This window comes from Rhinopithecus bieti, unplaced genomic scaffold, assembly GCF_001698545.2.
Source record: "Rhinopithecus bieti isolate Rb0 unplaced genomic scaffold, ASM169854v2 scaffold_5216, whole genome shotgun sequence".
Taxonomy (NCBI): Eukaryota; Metazoa; Chordata; class Mammalia; order Primates; family Cercopithecidae; genus Rhinopithecus; species Rhinopithecus bieti.
In genome coordinates, this window is record NW_016805021.1 from 2,632,396 (window position 1) to 2,653,036 (window position 20,641).

The 20,641-nt window shown below is 43.5% G+C and overlaps 2 protein-coding genes across 3 annotated transcripts in view; both read left to right on the forward strand.

The window, feature by feature from the left end:
* The window catches only part of RASGRF2 (Ras protein specific guanine nucleotide releasing factor 2), a 276,199-nt gene extending 263,477 nt beyond the window's left edge, over positions 1 to 12,722 (forward strand). Inside the window, exons 24-25 of the mRNA XM_017870896.1 lie at positions 1,850 to 1,918; positions 8,256 to 12,722. Of these exons, the coding sequence (XP_017726385.1) occupies positions 1,850 to 1,918; positions 8,256 to 8,348 (162 nt within the window). The 3' untranslated portion in view covers positions 8,349 to 12,722. The remainder of the gene's footprint in view (positions 1 to 1,849; positions 1,919 to 8,255) is intronic.
* Positions 12,723 to 15,788: 3,066 nt separating this feature from the next.
* CKMT2 (creatine kinase, mitochondrial 2) overlaps positions 15,789 to 20,641 on the forward strand; it is a 31,828-nt gene continuing 26,975 nt past the window's right edge. Inside the window, exon 1 of one of the 2 annotated variants that reach the window (XM_017870936.1) lies at positions 15,789 to 15,950. The gene's annotated coding sequence lies outside the window, so the exon portion shown is untranslated. The remainder of the gene's footprint in view (positions 15,951 to 20,641) is intronic. The other variant, XM_017870935.1, reaches the window with a different exon arrangement.

Genomic DNA, 20,641 nt, shown 5'->3' on the forward strand with positions numbered 1-20,641 from the left:
TTTTTTTTGGAGAAACAGTCTTGCTCTATTGCCCAGGCTGGAGTGCAGTGGCACGATCTCTGCTCACTGCAACCTCTGCCTCCAGGTTCAATCAATTCTCTTGCCTCAGCCTCCTGAATAGCTGGGATTACAGTTTCGTGCCACCATGCCCAGCTAATTTTTATATCTTTAGTAGAGAAGGGTTTTCACCATGTTGGCCAGCCTAGTCTCAAACTCCTGACCTCAAGTGATCTGCCTGCCTCGGCCTCCCAAAGTGCTGGGATTACAGCCCCAGCCCGATGTTTGCCGTTTAATCTTGCGATGGAAGAGGAGGTGGATACTGGGACTAATACCCAATGTGGGCTGATTGAGGAGATTTTTGGTCATGAAATCCTTATTTAAACCAATGTCTAGAAGGGTTTTCCAATGTTATCTTGTAGAATTTTATAGTTTCAGGTCTTAATTTTAAGTCCTTAATCCATCCTAAGTTGATTTTTGTATAAGGTGAGAGATGAGGATCCAGTTTCACTTTCCTACATATGGCTTGCCAATTATCCCAGCACCATTTGTTGAAAAGGGTGTCCTTTCCCCACTTTATGTTTTTGTTTCCTTTGTTGAACATTAGTTGGCTGTATTTGGATTTATTTCTGGGGTCTCTATTCTGTTCCATTTGTCTACGTGCCTATTTTTGTACCAGTACCATGCTGTTTTGGTGACTCTGGCCTTATAGTATAGTTTGAAATCAGGTAGTGTGATGCCTCCAGATTTGTTCTTTTTGCTTAGTCTTGCTTTGGCTATGTGGGCTCTCTTTTGGTTCCATATGAATTTTAGAATTATTTTTTCTAATTCCGTGAAGAATGATAGTGGTATTTTGATGGGAATTGCATTGAATTTGTGGATTGCTTTTGGCAGTATGGTCATTTTCACAGTATTGATTCTACCCATCCATGAGCATGGGATGTGTTTCCATTTGTTTGTGTTATCTATGATTTCTTTCAGCAGTGTTTTGTAATTTTCCTTGTAGAGGTCTTTCGATTCCTTGGTTAGGTATATTTCTAAGTATTGATTGAGGAGATTTTTGGCAAAGCCATTTCAGCATCCCCGAGGAGATGAGGAATCCAAGGATGAGTTCCTAAGACTGACTAGTGATAGACACTTGCTGAAAGCTTCTTGCTGGACAGCCAGGTTCTTTTATTTATTTATTTATTTATTTACTTACTTACTTACTTACTTACTTATTTATTTATTTATTTATTTAAGACACTGTTCTGTTGCCCAGGCTGGAGTGCAGTGGCCAGTGGCATGATCTCGGCTCACTGCAACCTCCACTTCCTGGGTTCAAGCAATTCTCATGCCTCAGCCTCCCGAGTAGCTGGGATTACAAGCCCACGTCACCACGCCTGGCTAATTTTTGTATTATTAGTAGAGACAGGGTTTCACCATGTTGGGGCCAGGCTGGTCTCAAACTCCTGAACACAATTGATCCACCCACCTCGGCCTCCCTAAGTGCTAGGATTACAGGCGTGAGCCTCCTTGCCCAGCCTGGACAGCCAGGTTCTAAGCACTAAGCTAGAAGCAAGGAGCCCATGGATGACAGCACCCAGAGCTTGCCTCTCCCAAACATGAGGCCACATAGTGCCAGCTGTTCCCCAATTTTGAATTCAGTATCTTTTTGCTTTTGGCATTTCATGTACCTCCTTGAGAGTCAAGAAAGCACCAAGCATAGGGAATGGTCAGGCAGGCTCCACCTGCCTCACTGGAGGAAGGTACTGACCCTTCCGGGAAGAGGCCTCAGAAGAATGTGCTGCAATACAGGAAATACCTTTCTCTGCTTTTGTTGTCATTTTGTTTTGTTTTTTTTCTCTGTTAGATATCACACATCATCAGAGAGATACGCCAGTTCCAGCAGACTTCCTACAGAATAGATCATCAGCCAAAGGTAATATTCTGTGGCTGTGAAGGAATTAATAAAGAACAAAGGGGAAATTACTGAATTAGAAAACAACAGTAAAAGTTGATCCAAAATACCAAAAGCTAGCTCATGGAAAAGACCAGTAAAATAGAAAATCTTTGGCTAGTCTGATTAAAAAAAAAAAGGAACATCAATTCATCATCAAGTTCTGTTGATTTTACTTCTTATATTTCTTGTGAATCTGTCCCTCTTCCATTTGTCTTCACTGCCATGACCCTTGGTCCAAGCTGCAATATCTGTTGCCTATCTACTTGCATTCACTCTAGGATGCAAAATTCATTCTGCAAATCACAGCTAGGTAGAGCTCTCTGAAATGCAAAGTGGATTATTTTCTCCATTACATAAAACATTTTCCTGGCTTCCCATTGTTCTTAGGATAAAAAAAAATTAAGAATCTTGGACATGACCATGAAGTCTCGCATTATGTGCCCCCTACTTTTTTCTTAAGGTTCAGTTCACATCATATACCCCCTTACTGTCTCCATCCCAGTCACAAATGGCCTCTTACCCCCATTTTTTAGTAGACTTTACTTTTTTAGAATAGTTTTAGCTTTACAGGAAAATTGAATAGGTAGTAGAGAAAAAATTCCCATATACCTCACAGCCAATGCCGATTATTATCTTACATTAGTATGATGTGTTTGTTAGACTTAATGAGCCCATATTGATACATTTTATTTTATTATCATTATTATTATTATTTTTTGAGATGGAGTCTCTCTCTGTCGCCCAGGCTGGAGTGCAGTGGCGCGATCTCGGCTCACTGCAAGCTCCGCCTCCCGGGTTCACTCCATTCTCCAGCCTCAGCCTCCCTAGTAGCTGGGACTACAGGTGCCCGCCACCACACCCGGGTAATTTTTTGTATTTTAGTAGAGANGTCTCACTCTGTCACCCAGGCTGGAGTGCAGTGGCACGATCTCAGCTCACTGTAAGCTCTGCCTCCCGGGTTCACACCATTCTCCTGCCTCAGCCTCCCGAGTAGCTGGGGCTACAGGTGCCCGCCACCACACCTGGGTAATTTTTTGTATTTTTAGTAGAGACGGGGTTTCACCGTGTTAGCCAGGATGGTCTCGATCTCCTGACCTCATGATCTGCCCACCTCAGCCTCCCAAAGTCCTGGGATTACAGGCATGAGCCACTATGCCCGGCCGACACCTTATTATTAACTGAAGACCACCGTTTATTCGGATTTCCTTATTTTTTACATAATATCCTCTTTCTGCTCCAGGATCCCATCCAGGACACCACATGTCATTTAATTGTCAAGGTTCTTTAGGCTCCTCTTGGTTGTGTGGTTTCTTAGACTTTCCTTAATTTGGGTGGCCTTGACTGTTTTCAGGAGCCGGGGTCAGGTATTTTGCAGCATGGCCCACTGTTGAAATTTGTCGGATGTTTACTCAGGGTTAGCCTGGGGTTATGGGTTATTGGAAGGAAGACCCCAGAGGTGAAGTGCCATTTTCATCACATCATATCAGGAGTTATATTATCAACCTAATTTATGACTGTTGATGTTAGCTTGAATCGCCTGGCTAAGGCAGTGTTTGCTGGGTGTCTCCACTGTAAAGTTATTCTTTTTTCCTTCCTTCCTCATCCTGTATTCTTGGGAAGGAAGTCACTATGAACACCCCACACCTAAGGAGGGGAGAATTATGCCTGCCTCTCCTTGAGAACGAAATATCTACATAAATTACTTGGAATTCTTCTGCTCAAAAGATTTGTTTCTTCTCCATTTATTAATTTATTCAATCATGTACTTATATCAGTATGGACTAATGGATTTAATACTTAGGATTGTCATCCAATAATATTTTATTCTATTGTGGAAACTGTTCCAAGCTTGGCCATTGGGTGCTCTTTCAGTTGACTTCTTTGTCATACCCTGATCCATGTAGGATTTTCTCTTTTTCTTTTTTGAGGACTTGCTTACTTTCTGATAGTATAAGATGCTCCAGGCCAGGTGCGGTGGCTCACACCTGTAATCTTAGCACCTGGGGAGGCCAAGGCAAGAGGATAGTTTGAGGCCAGCCAGCCAGATGACCTGAGGTCAGGAGTTCAAGACCAACCTGGCCAACATGGTAAAACACTGTCTCTACTAAAACTACAAAAATTAGCCAGGCATAGTGGCGGGCAGCTGTAATCCCAGCTACTTGGGATGCTGAGGCAGGAGAATCCCTTGAAACCAGGAGGCAAAGTTTACAGTGAGCTGAGATTGCACCATTGAACTCCAACCTGTGCACTCCAGCCTGGGCAACAGAGCCCCTGACTCGGGGGGGTAGAAATAAAAAGATGCTCTAGACTCATCTTTTATAATTTGCCCCAGTCCTAGACTCGGCTATTTCTGCCAAAAGCTGTAGTTCCTTTTTTTGGAGAATGGTTTCAGCAACCAAGATATGGACTTTAGATATGCTTGTGTTATGCATGTATCAGCTGACAGAGCACAGGACTCTATGTGTGTATACTAAGTCATATATATATATATATACACACACACATATACACACACACACACTTATACATATTTATAAGTATGTCTCTATGTAACCAGTATTTGTATTAAGCTAAATATACTGATGCCCCCAACTCTGTTCTATTACCATGTGAATCATTCCAGCCCTCTCCCCACATTTGCTTATCCGTAAATTCCTTCTCCAACAGTGAGAGACATACTTTCTTTTAATAGCCCCTAGGTTTTGCCCTATTTCTGTTTGCCACAAGGCCTTTACCTATGTTCTTCCTTCTGTCTGGAGTACCCTTTCTTCCTCATTGCACAGTTTACTTGTACACAGCTTAAGTATCACTTAGGAAGACTTCCCTAACTTTCCCAAACCCCACTCCACTCTTTTAAGGTTGTATTGCACCATCTAAGTCTCCCTTCTAGCACTTACTGCTGGAATCACCATTTTACATTTATTTGTGTGATTATGTGCATATGCATGATATCCATGAAGGTCAGAGTCAGACTTACTGTGTTTATTATCATAGCCCCAGCATCTTGCACAGTGTCTGGACCGTAGCAGATAATAAATGTTTCTTGAATTAGTTAATTCAAGTCAGGAAAAAGACACGGTTGTGACCATCACTGCTACTATTCAGTTTTGAACAGGAAAAAATTCACCATGGCAATGAAGCAATAAAACGAAGCAAAAGGTATAAAAATTGGAAAGGTAAAGATTAAATACTATAATTCACAGATGATTTGATCTAGAAAATCCAAGAGAAAAACTGATGAATTATTAAGGGAGTATAGCAACTGGACATGAAAAAGCCAATAATTTTCAACACATTGGCAATAACCAATTCAAATGTAATATAAAAAATCTCAATCAAAATAGCAACAAAATCTGTAATGCCTAGGATTAAGTGGGACAGGAAATATGTAAGACCTTTATGTACTGAAGTACATAAGGAGAAAGTTGTATCATATTCATGGATCAAAACACTTACTATTGTAAAGAGGTCCATCGTCCTCAAATTAATCTATAAATTCAATGAAGTCCTAGTCAAAATCCCAACAGGGTTTTCATGGAACTTGACAAACTTATCCTGAAACTCTTATGGAGGCATGGATAGGCCAAAAACAGACAAGAACTTTTTGGTAAGTAAGAATAGTAAAGGAGAGTGTTCCCTACCAGTTATGGCCATATCCTAAAATGAGAGTAAATAAGGTAGGACTCTACTGGCCCGGCAGTGCAAATCCAGTGAGGCAGAAGAAAGTCCATGTGTGTGTTTAGTCTACCTGAAAATCTAATACGAGATAAAGAAGGCACTCAAAGAAAGTGCCAGAAAGAAACTGACCATTCAATAAACAGAACAGGAATTTTGGCTCTCCATCTTACCATTCACAAAAATAAATTCCAGATGAGTTCATTACCTAAGTTTAAAAAGAAGTATTTACATTATTTGAGTAAAACAAAGGATAAAATATTCATGACCTTTGGATTTGAAAGACCTTCTTTTTTTTTTTTTTTTTGAGATGGAGTCTCACTCTGTCGCCCAGCCTGGAATGCAGTGGCCGGATCTCAGCTCACTGCAAGCTCCACCTCCCGGGTTTACGCCATTCTCCTGCCTCAGCCTCCGGAGTAGCTGGGACTACAGGCGCCCGCCACCTCGCCCAGCTAGTTTTTTGTATTTTTTAAGTGGAGACGGGGTTTCACCGTGTTAGCCAGGATGGTCTTGATCTCCTGACCTCGTGATCCACCCGCCTCGGCCTCCCAAAGTGCCGGGATTACAGGCTTGAGCCACCGCGCCCAGCCCTGAAAGACCTTCTTAAGCACAGAATGCAAAAGCTGTAAAAGCCAAGCTTGATAAAGTTAATGAAAATTAAGGATTTCTATATGACAGAGGATAATTATTTAAAAAGTCAACGTATAAGCAGTAGACAAGGAGACAACATTTGCAACATACAAAACAAAGAAACAGAATAAAAGCATTTCTATAGTCTATAAGAAAAGCATAAACAATTCAACTCGTAAACCTGTGAATAGTTAATTCACAGAAGAAACAAAATGGCCAATAAATATTTTTTAAATACTCCTCTAGTAAAGAGAGAAAATGTAAATTACAGTGGGACATCATTTTCACTTATCAGATTGACAAAAATTTAAAAGATTGGTAATATCAAACCTTGCTTAGGATATGGGAAAACAGGTACTGTCACATGCTGTAGGTTTGGAAACTTTGCAGGTCAGTCATTTTCCATCATCAGTTAAAATTAAAAATTGGTATATTCAATTACTGGAACTCTTACCATTTTTGGTGAGAATAAAACTGAACAACCACTTTGCAAAACTGTGCCATTTGGAAGTTTCTTAAAATGTTAAATGAGCACCTGTCTTAGGACCTAGCAATTTCTCTCTTAGGTATTTATCCAAAGGGAAAATGAAAGCATCCTCCTTAAAAGCCTTGTATAGCTGGGTGTGGTGGCTCACACTTGTAATCCCAGCACTTTGGGAGGCCGAGGCGGGCGGATCACAAGGTCAGTAGATTGAGACCATTCTGGCCAACATGGTGAAACCCCATCTCTACTAATAAAAAAAAATCAGCCGGGTGTGGTGGCACACGCCTGTAGTCCCAGCTACTCAGGAGAGTGAGACAGGAGAATCGCTTTAACCCAGGAGGCGGAGGTTGCCGTGAGCTGAGATCGCGCCACTGCACTCCAGCTTGGGCGACAGAGCAAGACTGGTCTCAAAAAAAATAAAAAACCTTGTATAAAATGTTCATAACATTTCTAAATAATAGCCCCTATTTGAGAAGAGCTCAAGTGTCCATCAACAGATGAATGGATAAACAAGTTATGGTACATCTCTACAATGGAATAGTCAGCTATAAGAGGGAGCAGACTACTGGTACAGGCCACAGCAAGGCTGAATCTCAAAGCACTATGCTGAGTGAAAGAAGCCACACATGAAGGAGTACACACTGAATGATTCCATCAATATGAGGTTCCAAAGTAGACAGAACTCATATGTGGTGATAGAAACCAGGGCAGTGCTTGATTCCGAGAGCAGATTGAGTGGGTTGGTGCATAAGGGAACTTTTGGGGATGCTGAAATTGTTCTTTATCATGAAATGTATGTAAGTTACATGGTGTATACATCTGTCAAAATGGATCAAACTATCCATTTCACTTTTGTGTGTTATATTTCAATAAAACTAAAGAAATATTTTCATGGAAATCCCCCATGCCCCAACATTTTCATTTCTAGTGTCAATTCCTTTCCTTTCACTTCTGGTGTCTATCCTAGCCTAGCAGAGTATTCACGCATGCACACCAGGAAGCATGCTAACAAGGAATTCACTGAAACTTTGTGTAACAGTGAAGTATTGACAGCAACTCAACATCCATCAATATGAGATTATTAAATAAGCTCCAATATATTGCACTATTAGTACTGTATAGCAGTTAGAGCTCTATCTACTGTCATAGGGAGCTCTTTCCGACCTATCATTAAGAGATGAAAGCAGAATAAAATGTGCACCACGATGCCAATTTTAGGGGGGGAAATGATATCTGTAAGTACATGTAATCTCTATAAAGACATAGAAAAACAACTGCGAGAACACAAACCAATTAGTAGCAGTAGTTCCTATTGAGGGAGGTACCTGAGATTGGGGGTTGAGAGAGGACTAGAGATGTTTGCTTTTTTTTTTTTTTTTTTAACAATGGAAACATATTTTGATTTTTTTGGTCAAATAAGATTTTAGGTGTTTAAGAGAAAATGTTGAATTGTGTTAGATTCCCTCAGAAAATGTATGCAGTGGTATCTGAAAGAGGTAAAAGCTGGGACTTCCCCTTTTTTTTCAGGTCACACAGTACTTGCTTGACAAAGACCTTATCATAGATGAAGATACGCTATATGAGCTGTCACTAAAAATTGAACCTCGACTCCCTGCTTGAAGATCTGGCCTTGCCCCTGAGTCCACGGGATGTTCATGGAAAGCAGGACAGACAGAATTGTGTATGCCTTGCCTCACATGGTACAGCACGAAGCCAGTCTCCTTTCTCCATCAAAGAAGATAGAACCAGACTGGAATTCTGTCTCTATTCAGAGAGAAACCCAGCTGTTTGGGTCAAAGACAGATGCTTCAAACTTGGGTGGGAAGGTGAAAGATGGCTATTTAGAAAGCTGGTGGCACGTTTTATGTAAGGGAATGTTAGATGGGAGATGGTAGTTGCCATTTTAACAAAGCAGGTAAATTGGTAAATTTTAAACTCTGTCCGTGTTCTGTTAGAACTCAGGGACAAGGATCCATGAAAAAGACCTGTGATGTTTCTCTGGCACTTTACTGGCCTGGGCACACCTACCAATCTTCTAGGATTTGACTGGTTCCATTACATTTCCTTTTGGTATAAGCTTCACAGAAAAGCTGACACTTCCTCTACAGAGATGGACCAACACATAAGCAATTTCAGTCTACAGCATGTGCATGGTTTTCAGTGCATTCTAAATATTTCTATGTGAGGAATGGTACCTTCTGAAACTGGCTTTCCAATCTTTAGGCAACAGGATAGGAAAGAAAGAATGAAACACAAATGGATTTGTATGTAACATTTCCTTGATTAAAGGCAGTAGGCTGTGCCCCAGAGGATTGCAGACAGTGGCTGGCTGAGGTGGGTGGGGAGCTTTTCCTTGAGACTGTTGGTCCTAAGCCGCCAACCCTCTTGGAGAGGCAGCTGCAGTTTGCAAGAAGGTGCACGTCCATCTCACCGACAAAACTGTGGAACAGACAGAAGGCCACCAAGTGCTGTGGGGAATCACGGGTTTCAGTGCTGAGTGAAAATCTATACCTAAAAATCATCTCTGCACCTTGCTTTGCTTGTTTTCTTTCCCCGCTCATAGTACTGCAGGAATCTATTCTCATTTACACAGACCTTTTTTAGGCTTACTATGAACATTGGCTGTATTTTTTTTAAAAGCAGTGAAATTTTCTTTTCAAATCCCACACTTCCATATGCTGTTCGTAGATCTCTTTCTTTACAAAATGATGTTGAGAGATCTCTGAGAGTATTATAAGTGCAAGGGAAATGGGCCCAACCACCGAACAGCTCTTATATTACAAAACCAAATGCAGGGGTTAGTCCTGCTACCCGAGGCTGGGGAAGTGACCTTACTTTTCCCAAGATTGTCAGTTGTTGAAGAAGTAGGGCTCTCTCATTGTTTACCTCCCTCTTCTCTTCTCAGGGAGACTGCTGCTTTAAAAGAAGGAAGAGAAAAAATATAGTTCTATTTCCCTGAACCTGTTGCACCTGACATTTTCTCTTAGCGGCATGAAACTTATTGATGCTGACAATGAAAAATTGATCTGTCTGGCTGTTTTCCCTCTTTCCTTGCACTTTAATTATGTTGTTAGAGCTAACAGCTGACTAATAAATTCCACCTGCTGGCTCTTAAGACCCAGTGGAAGAGCTAGCATTGGTAATGTACCATAGAGGTAGAGAACGTACTTTTTCTGCATGGTAAGCGCCATCTCTGTATGTAACTATATAGTGAAATATCAACTAAGTAAAAGAAAATACAATATTTGAAGACCATTCCAAAAATATTTTCAGTAGTTCACATTAGCCAACAGTGTAGCACTCAACCCAAGGAGGGTTCCTTATGGATGCTTTCTTTTTCTTTTTTAAAGTTGCTTGTTCTCTTTAGTTTCAAATAAGAGGTTGACGCATCTTGATGCATGATGAGAAGCATGGGCTGTTGGATCCTAACAACACATAACTTGTGATTTATTTCTCAGTGTTCAGAAGCTGAGGGTTTGAAATAATATGTATCAGTTGCACCAAACACCTCGAGGTCTTGCAGAAGAAAAGTAAAGGTTAGCTTTCTTGGCTCAAAAGCATAGTCCTGAAAGGTGAACTAAAACCGGGACAAATCTGTGAGAAGACCACACACAAACTAGTTTCAGGCCAAACAACATGTGGAAAAGGTGCATTCTATCTGCCGTGGAGTTGCTAGAGTCCTTCAGAGGGAAAGGATGGCTCTGTGTGTGCTTTTTGTGGAAGTCTGGACTCATTTCTTTGACCCAAATGTTTCAGAGACGCTGCAGCCATTCTTATTAACGAAAAATAAGACAGGAGTTTCCAAATGCTCCTTCCCTTTTGGATCACAGCTTTTCAGTTAGTGACAAAGCTTTTGCACCTATTTCCTGCAAGATGTTGGAACTGCCCCACAGTGGTCATATTAGGCACCGCCGATTGCTATGCTGACTTTTAGGGGGTTTTATGTTTGTTTGAAAAACAGGGTCTCACTATGTTGCCCAGGCTGGCCTCAAACTCCTGGACGCAAGCAACCTTCCTGCCTCTCAGCCTCTCAAGCAGCTGGGACTGCAGGGGTGCACCACTCGCTAGCCCTTCACATTTTTGTTTGAGAATTACACCACTTTCTGGAGTCTGCAGCCTTCTTGGAGCTGCAAGAGAGCAAGAGAGAGAGAGCTCCGCCTCTGAGGGAATGTCTGTTGATGACCTGCACTGTTCGTGTGCCAGCTGGGAGAGGAATGCACATTTAAAACACCTTTAATTTGGTCAAATTAAAAATCCCCAAGAGCAATTTGCAGTGCTGTTAAAGTGCCCGTTCTCTTCTGCCTACACAAAAAGCTGGCATTCCCAGCTGCATCTGCCTCTAGTCCATAAATAAGAGGAGATGGGAGGTCAACCTCTAACAGCCAAGTAGCGAACATGTATACTGTAAAATTAACCTAGAAAATCAGAAGTAAAATCCAGTTTCAGGCTTTCGAGTGAATGCCCACATTTTGTACTGTCAACGGAATTATCTTGGAGCTTTTAGGGGATGCCTCTGGTTATTAACTGAGACATCTAGTTTTGCTACAGGGACAAATCTCTTACCTAATCCAATATATTATTTGACAGATTCAGGCATGAAGTAAAACGTTGTCACTTTTCCTTAGTGTTTTTCTGAAGGAATTTAAAGAGGGAATTTTAAATGGCCGTTGCAATATTTTCAAGTGGCTCTCACACCAAGTCCTATTACTGTGTTAAATTGCAGTACGTCTTAAAGTACTACTTATAAACAAATGAAACTCAGAGAAACTGAATCACTTGGAAGAGAAACATCCATTATGGTCCCATGTGGAGTGAGTAATGATGGATCAGCACCCTTTCTCTCATGTTATTGTATACAACGAGGCTTTTGGGCCAGCAGTGATTGGGCAGCTTTAAAATTCTTAACTAAAAAGAGTAATGCAAGACAGGGGTTATTCCCAATAAAATTAACTTTTATTTAAAAGCAAGAGATTTTACTTAGCTTTTTTTTTTTTTCAAAGTTTGATTTTATCCCCTTGAAAAAAAACTCTTCACTTGAAAATATAAAGGTTTTTAAAAATACAATTGCAAAATGTATTATTTTTACAACTATTGAAATGGCATAAAAGAGAACATCCTATTTATGGCTGAAGGGTAGAGCCAGGCTAATGTCCACAGCCAGAGGGAATCAATAAATAAGAATCATTTTCATTTCAGTAAGAAATCAGACTGTAAGTTTAACTAATGGCTCTATTATAGATACCACCATGTAATTCTGGTAAGAAGACTTAATGAAATCTAATCAGTGTGCCATTTCTCATCGGCCATTGGTGACTTAAAATTAAGACGAGGCAGAGCCAAAATGGAAAACAGTCATTTTGTTGTAGGAATAAACACATGAACGATTCAGAAAATTATTCATCATGCAGCATGACATTAACATTAGGATTGATTGTACTTGGTCTGATCTGCTCAAGGAACATAATAGTTCTATTATACTTAATGATGTTGGTTTTTACACAGCTCATTTCATTTTTCACTAGAAAACCAGTTATGAAAGAGAGCTGACCTAGGCATCCCAGCCCTGAGTCCTAGGCCCAGTCTCCAGCTGGAAAACCTTAGGCTGGTGTTTATACATCCCTGAGCCTCAGTTTCCTCATCTGCAAACTGGTGTGAATAGTAATCCCTGTGCTGCTTACCTCACAGGGCTATTGTGAGGACCAAATGGATTAGACTGGAAAGTGCAAAATGCTGTCCGCATGTGAGGTAATCTGATTACTATGCTCAGCTCTCTTTTGTAGAGGATTTCAATGTATTTCTTTATCATTTGAGTGTGTGTGCGATGGACGAATATGTGTGTGAGTTTGAGAAGCATATCGTTCGTGTCCAGTTACTTTGCAAATTTGTGGACATTTGTGATTGGACAGAGGGGTTTGTGCTGTGGCCTAACACTTGCCAGGTGAGGTGTAGGTTATGCCTATATGCAAATTAAACTTCACCTTTCTTGAATATTCAGAAATCTCATTGGTTTCTTCATTTAACTCTTTTCCCCATTTTTCTACATTGTCAAAACCATGAAATGTATACATTTAGAAAACAATAGAACTTTATTTCTTATAAAGGGTTACAGTCTGCAGGCTGGAGCCTCTGGCCAAAGCCAAAAGCAAGCACTTCAGAGACAAAAGGGAGAGGTTGAGATTTATGCCCAACGAGATAAGCCATACATATACATTTAGTAGGTTATAGGATAATTTTATGAATATTTATGAGGCCCTAATGCATGCATAGTCAGTAATCATACATGTTACATACAACCCATGTTCACTTTGGGATGGAGACTTAACATTAAAATGTAGTAAAATTGGACTGTATACCTCAAAAGATGAAACACGGGGCACAAAGACACTTGGTGTGCAGTGTCTGTAAACCGGCCAGAACCAGCTGCGGTCTGCCGTCAGTTATGAGGACGGCGTGCTTTGTAAGGCTCAACACTTGTCATGGGGCAACTGCGTTGAGGGAAGGGGGGTTCGCCACGTCAGGTTGTCTGTTGAATTTGAGGAAGAAATCTTCCAGACACAGTTTTCAGGAACTGGTTTTAGTTTAATTGTAGGAAAGAAAGTCTTGAGGCAGTTATCAAGGTGGGGGAACGTTGGGTGTGACTGACCTCTTGCCTTGCCAAAGCTGTAGAATCCTGGTTTTTAATGTTTTCTGGGGTCTCTTTTACCACAATGAGTCTGTTTTGTTTTGCCTGGGGCCTAGGGGCTTTATTTTATTTTACATCTTCTTCATAGCAGTGAATTCCTTCAGATATATTATTTTACTTCTAAATATTACTTCTAAAGTTCAGGGAGAAAAACAATTTAGAAGAGGCCCTAAAATTCAAAGAATTTGGGAAGCTTTGAAATGATATGAAGGATCAACTAATCACACTTTCTTTCCAGTGCTTAGATTCTTCCTGTGACATCCCCAGCCCATATTTGATTACCTCCAGGCACAGAGAACTCACTACTACCCGGAACAGCTCAGTCCACTGCATGGCAGCTCAACGCTCCTGAATGGGCAGTGGAGACAGGAGAAGCTCCACCTAGGAGGGGCTTCTGAAATAAGACTCCTATCTACCCCTAAAATTACTGCAGTGGTTATATGGATTACTATATATGAAAATACTTTAACTTCTATGAAGTTGTGGTAACATTTAGAGCTGATGGAATTTACAGTTGCTGGACACAAGAATAGACTAAGGAAAGGGGTTCCTCCTGCCCAGTTCTGAAGTGATCAATCCAGGCTGGTGGGACACAGGAACCCAGGTTCCTTTCATCCTATTATTTGCCCATCCCACAAGGCACCATCCTTGCCTACGAGGTCAAATTTGGGGCCTGCTCTAGCCACACTCCTGCTGGACTCAGGAACAGAAAAGATAATGAGTCCAGGACATTTTCCTTTAAAGCAAATGATATGGCAGTCGCACACTTCAATTCTGTTCCTGCCCCTGTGACAGAAGCCAGCCACGGGGCAGCCTGGTGTGGCTAGAGCCCCAGAGCTTCAAAGGGAGTTGGCAATGATAAGAAGGGAACGGATGGCATGTGACAGAGATGGCATTTGAAAGATTTCCAGAAAGCCAGAATTTCTACTGTGAGTCCCTTATAGAGATTTCATCCCCATCACACCACCTTTATAATATGCTTGAAGAGGACCAGCCCCCAAAAGAAGAGTGGTACTCTCTTTTCTCAACAATGACCCAACTTTTCTTCTGACCTTACGAACATATACATTTACTCTGTAAAATATAAGGTGTTGAGGTAGGGTGAGTGGAGGGGGCATTTACTATGTAAATCATACATGATTATCATACATGATTACTATGTAAATCATACATGATTACTATGTAATCATAGTAAATGCTGATTAGGCAACTGGGGAGGAAAAGGAGGTTTTTGCTGTTACTGCCATCCTTTAAATCTACAATTCCATGCTCTTCAAAAGCCTTGTAATTTTCTGGATCTGGAAGCTGGGCTATTTCAGGGTCACTGGATTTATTTCACTTGGTGCCTGAACTGACTTGAAACAAGTGTGTGGAAAAGAGCTATTTTGAGAAGGAATAAACGGAGACTGCCCTGATGACGGAATATGCAAGCTGGTGGGTCTTGACTCCTTAAAGGATTACAAAATTAATTTGATTGGTTCCAATCTTTATAGAACCACCCCAATCAGGAACCTTTCCGTCCTGCCAAAAGGCCCCCTCATGTGCTCTCCCAATCAGTACCCCATGCAAAGGTAAATCCGATGATATTTTTAAACATGGGTCGTGTTTAAAAGAAATGGACACTCTGAAGGAGAAAGCACACTGGGTAGAAGGTTATTCCTGGGGCTCCACCCCCTGCTCCATCAAGTCCTTTGAGCATGAGCTAGACTCCGAGAAGTAAGAGACAGGAACCAGTTGGTCATGTCCACGTGGCCTCAGAAGCCGAGTACGTGACGGTCACCAGATGCCTAGGCAGGCTCCCTTGAAATGGCAGGGCTGCTGTCCAAAATCCTGCTGGGTCATTGCTATTTACAGGCAACCTTCCCGGCGTGCGGTGGATACCCCAAGTAGGACTATTTTTAAGCACGGCTATGGCCTGCCGTGGGTTAAGCTGATGTGGACAGAAAGTGAGATGATCTAGCCGTCTACTGCAGATGGCCTGATCTTGAACAGAAACGTGACTGTAATTGTCCCTGGATCTAGGCCCCAGACAAAGACACTGGAAAGAGGTCCCTCCAGCCCCTGGCTCAGGGCCCGGTCAGCTGCTGGAGCCAGGCAGCTTGAGATATCCTCCTCTCCGACCTTGGCTTGAGGGGTTCATCCTCCAGAGCTTACCAGGGCCCCAAGGCTTGTACACCTGAGAGAAGAGGGAAACAAATCCCCCAAAAGATACGCAATTTCACCCGCTGGGCTTTCCATTCTGAGATCCAGAGCCCTGGCAGAGGAGCCTTCAGGACCAGGCCTGGAGAGCAAGATTGGCTCCTCCTTTTACATTTCAGAGAAAGGGCAGGTGCTATAAAGAGCCAAGCGCCCAGGGGCCTGCCTTCAACGGTACAGCTGTGGGGGCCGGTGCGCCCGGAGGTCTGCGCTGGGATTGGCGAGGTCCTCTGGCCCCGCCCCGCCAGGGAGGCTTTTCCAAGCCGGCCTGGCCAGCTCGCCCTACATACACTTCTTGGCTGTGTGCGCTCAGCAGGACGTGGGAGACTCCGGCTTCAAGGTCGGTGAGTCCGTGAAACTCTGCTTTATTCTTCCAAAGAGGGGTCATGGCTAGAGCCAGTGTGAAGGGCCTTGTGGGAGTGGATACAGGGCTGTGGACCGGGACCCCGTCAGGACGCTGACTGCGAGGAGGCAATGGTGACTCGCTAAAGCCAGCAGAGCGCCCGCCCTTGGCCGAAGCGCCCCCTCCTCCCTGCACACAGGTGGGAGCAGCTCAGCACCAGGAGCAGAACAAATCAGCACGCTGCCTGCAGGGTCTCTTTTTGGTAGTGAATCAGGAATTTTCTTGATTTGGAAAAAAAAAAAAAAAAAAATCTAAAGGCTGTATTTTGACGCTAAGTTTGGGACAACTTTAAACTTCAAATGTCTTTCCCTTGTAATTTACAGAGTCTAATCCACTGATTTCTGGGAATGTTTTTCCCCAGCAGTCTCAGTCTCAAGACGTGTAAATCAGTGACTTGGGATGAACTAACTAGAAAATTAAAATTTTGAGAAGCTATTTACTAATAAGCCCAATAGCCAGGCCCAGTTTAAACTGGCAAATAGTACTGCTAGAGATTCAGTTTTGCCATCACTAACATTAATACACTGATAATGAGCCAAGTAACTATCTCCCCTCCCTGCCATCCTTACCTTTCCCACTGGAGGTTAATTTAAAAAAACAACAAAAACCTGTGGAATTGGCCCCATGTGTTGCACCTGGGCAGAGGCCCATTCTTTGCTAGCTTGCTTGCTTGGTAGTCCTGGGGTTAAAATCAGTCCTGTTCTTGTCCCTCAAGTGGTCTGCCTTCAAGTGCTCTCCTCGGAATGTGAGGAAGAGTGACATTTGACAAACAGAGCAAAACCTTTAGGTCTCCTCAGTGCTGCTCTTTAGACCTTTCAGAAAGTGTTGCCCGGCTCGTGAGCCCTCACAGTGTCAGCCCAGTCAAGTGAGGGGCAGTTAGTGCCCTCAGGACAAGGTTACACTAGGTACACCAGTGCGCTGTTTCCAGAACGGCTGCTTTTCCTGTCTACGGCTCTCACATTTTCCCTGTTCTGAATTCATGTCCTTGGTCTATTCTGTCTGTCCTCTCAGGGAGGTGAGCACGGCCACAACATGCCTGAGGCTTCCTGACAGGCCCTTCCAGGAGGCCCTGGGCCTTGTTTGGCGGTGTGAGCACCTCACTTCCTCTGCATTGATAGGCACCTTCTCCAAAGACCCCAGACTTTGGAGTTAATCATGCCTGTGGGTTAAGGCACTGTCCCAGCAAAGCACAGGAGTGCCACATGCACCCCATGGACTCTGCCAACCTCATGACCAAATCACCTCATAAGGAAATGGCCCATAGCCTGGTCAGTTTTCCTAAGGAAACCATGGGTTGGGGGAGTGCCACACAGAATGAGGAGTCCTGGGGTTTTGGACACAGGAGGGGGACTGACTTTGCCCCTAGCTCAGAGGCCCTGGGCCTCCATCTCTGCCATAGCCTAAAGCAGGCTCCATTTGTCTTCCCAAAGGAAGCCCCGTAGAGCCCGTGTCAAGCATTCTCGGAGCTCCTGCCCACAGAGCCGGGAATCCAGCAGCAACCCATGCTGAAGGTGACTGCTGGAGGTCACACCAACCCTGCCTGGGAAGTCTCAGAGACTCCCTCCCTTGGGCGGGGAAGAAGGCAGCCCACTTCTTCACAGCAGTTAAAAGGACTAGATGGCTCCTAGCTTCCTGTTTTCTTGAAAACAATTTACCCCTTGAGGGACAAGTCTGTTAACAGTCCCATGCCTTCATTACAGGAGGCCTAGGAAAGGCCTCTGTTTTACGGAGTAGCATTCTAAATATCTCCTGCCTAGGACTGTCTATTTGCTGAGTAGAACAGTGATGCCAAGAGTGCCCATTAAGGTAGGCTGTGTACCCAGTGGTTGTGAGGTAATGTAAACCCTTTGCTGTCTTAGAACTGGGAGGGGAGAGGCATTTTCTGCTGGCCTAGGAGCCTGGCATCGTGAGAATTTGTTCAGTGTGTTCTGTGGAGCTGGTCCAAGCCCAAGGACGTCCTCTGTTTTGGGGTAGCTCTCTGGATGGAAAGATGACATGTGGTCCTCCTCCTGGCCTTCCACCTGCCCTCTGGCTGAGGAGTTCAGACACAGGGACACTGAATGGCTGGACTAGAAATAAGTCTGAGTCAGCAGAAAGGCAGACATGGTCCATCGGGGATGCCCAGGAAGAGCAGGGGGCTCAGGCTGGAGGCAGTGACAGAACCCAAGGCCTCCCTTTCACATTCCAGGATGTCACAGAACCAGAGAAGACCATTAGACCAGGATCTGAACTCCCAGTATGCCTGCCTGGGACCAAGAAATGTGCAGCTTGTGGCCACTTAACAAAAGGGCTTGATGCAGCTGTCCTTGTTTTTTAGTGGGGAGGGCAGTGTAGGAACAAACAGGATATTACTGCTTTTGGTTCTGTCTGGCTGTGCTCTTGCACCTTCCCATCACCCCAAATCTCCCTGGCTTGGAGCCCGGGTATTCTGCTAATTTTAGCCTAGATGCTGTAAACAGTGTTTTTCAATTCAGGAGTCATAGCGGTTGTCCAGGTTAGGGAAACTGAGGCAGACAGCTTCTATGGGGTGAAAGCTGGAGACTACCTTCCTCCTCACACTGGCACAGCATCCCTAGCAAGGCCTGGCAGGCACATTGAGCAGCTAGGGTCAGAGTGGAGTGGGCAGAAATATCCCTGGCATTTGGGCTACTTCAGCAGGGGCCTGAGGACAGGGAAACAGAACAAGTTTATAATCTGCAACTCTGGGAGGAGTGATGTGCCCTGAGGTGACAATCCTGTGCCTAGGAGCTGCTGTGGTAAATGCAATTCTACGGTCTTCAGGGTGTGACCGAGTGGAATGACCTGTGGCACCACAGCTTTTAAGCCACAAGGGTGGGTTCCCTCCAACTGCTGGTCAGTGCAGGGCTGTATGTGAGGTGCTGGGGTCTGCAAGGAAGCTGAATCCAGGGCTAAAGACAAACCTGGGTTCAAATCCCAGCTCAACTAGTGTGCTGGTACTGAAACCTGGGGCAGGTCACTTCTCTTGAGCCTCAGTTTCCCCATGCACAAAATAAAGCATACTTGGCAGGATTGTTACATAGACTGATAGTGTTTGTAAGGTCCCTTGCATAACGCATGACTCATGATAGGAGCTCATATATGTTAGTTCAAAAAGAAGAAGGTTTGACTCAGTCGGTGTACAGGGTTGGAAAGGATATTCCAGGTAAAAGAAAACACTCAAGCAAAGGCTCAGAGGTGGCAAAGTGAAGGACCTGTTCGGTGATGCCAGGAAGTCATTGGAGACACTGCTGGAGGGGTCGAGTCTGGAAGAAGAACTAGGGAGCCCAACTGGTTAAATCCATTTTGTGAACCCTGATGTTGGTTTTCAGAAGATGATCAGTAGATCTGAAAGTATGTGATACACATCTTTGAAGTCTTGACTGCAGAGATACAAAATACAAATTGAATGAAGCCAGCTGTGGTGGAGGGCAGGTGGATCACTTGAGGTCAGGAATTCGAGACCAGCCTGGCCAACATGGCAAAATCCCATCTCTACTAAAAGTACAAAATTAGCCACATGTGGTGGCGGGCACCTGTGATCCCAGCTACTTGGGAGGCTGAGGCAGGAGAATCGCTTGAACCCGGGAGGTGGAGATTGCAGTAAGCCGAGATCGCACCACTGCACTCCAGCCTGGGTGACAGAGCAAGACTCTTTCTCAAATTAAATGAAACATTTAAATGCTAAAAATGTAAGCTAAATCAAAAAGCATTCAGAAAAGGGGCAGGCCGAGTGGTGGCTGGAGTAATCAGGTGTGGCTTCAGGGTGAGAGTGATGATGATCCCATAGCCTTAGGGTCATCAAGGGAAGGGACTCACATTTATTCAGTGCCTACTGCAGCCTGTCCCGTCCTCTTCACAACACCCCACAGGGAGACCTCATCATGCCCATGATGGGGAGGAGCCGGTGAGGCTCAGGTGGGCACCATGTAGCGTTCCTACACCTAGTGGGGCCTGGTAACATCTTGTAATCCGGGAGCTTTTTCTCACTATACATGTGAGGGCCCCACTCTTGGAGAGACTCATTCAAAAAGGTGGAGCCTAGAAATGCAAAATTTTAACACACATCAAAATTTTCTTTTTTAGGTTTTTACTTTTTTATCATAAAGGTAACACATGCTTATTTTTACACATGATATAATACAGAGTTCCATTAAGAGAAAATGAATCTGCCTTCTCCAAGTCTGTTACTCTGAAGCAACCCTTTTAGCAGTTTGATGAATATCCTTCAAAACTTTAATGTTCATACAAATATATGAAAATGTATATGTACATACATCATCGCTACAAAATTGCAACCACTCATATTCAGTTCTAAGCAAGTTTTTCTTTTCCTTTTAACCTAAAAGGGTGTCACAGATGGGCATCCAGGTAAGTGGAGGCAGTTTTAATTCCTTTAATAGCTGCAGAATATTTCACCATCTGAATGCACCTGCATTTGTTGAGTGGCAGTGCTGGGCTTCTCAACACAGATTTTATCTGTGGCAAAATCTCTTCTCTAATCCATAGCAGACCCACACATTTGTAAAATGTGATAAAGTGCAACTATTAGAAACACAGAAGAAGGCCGGGCGCGGTGGCTCACGCCTGTCATCCCAGCACTCTGGGAGGCCAAGGCGGGCAGATCACGAGGTC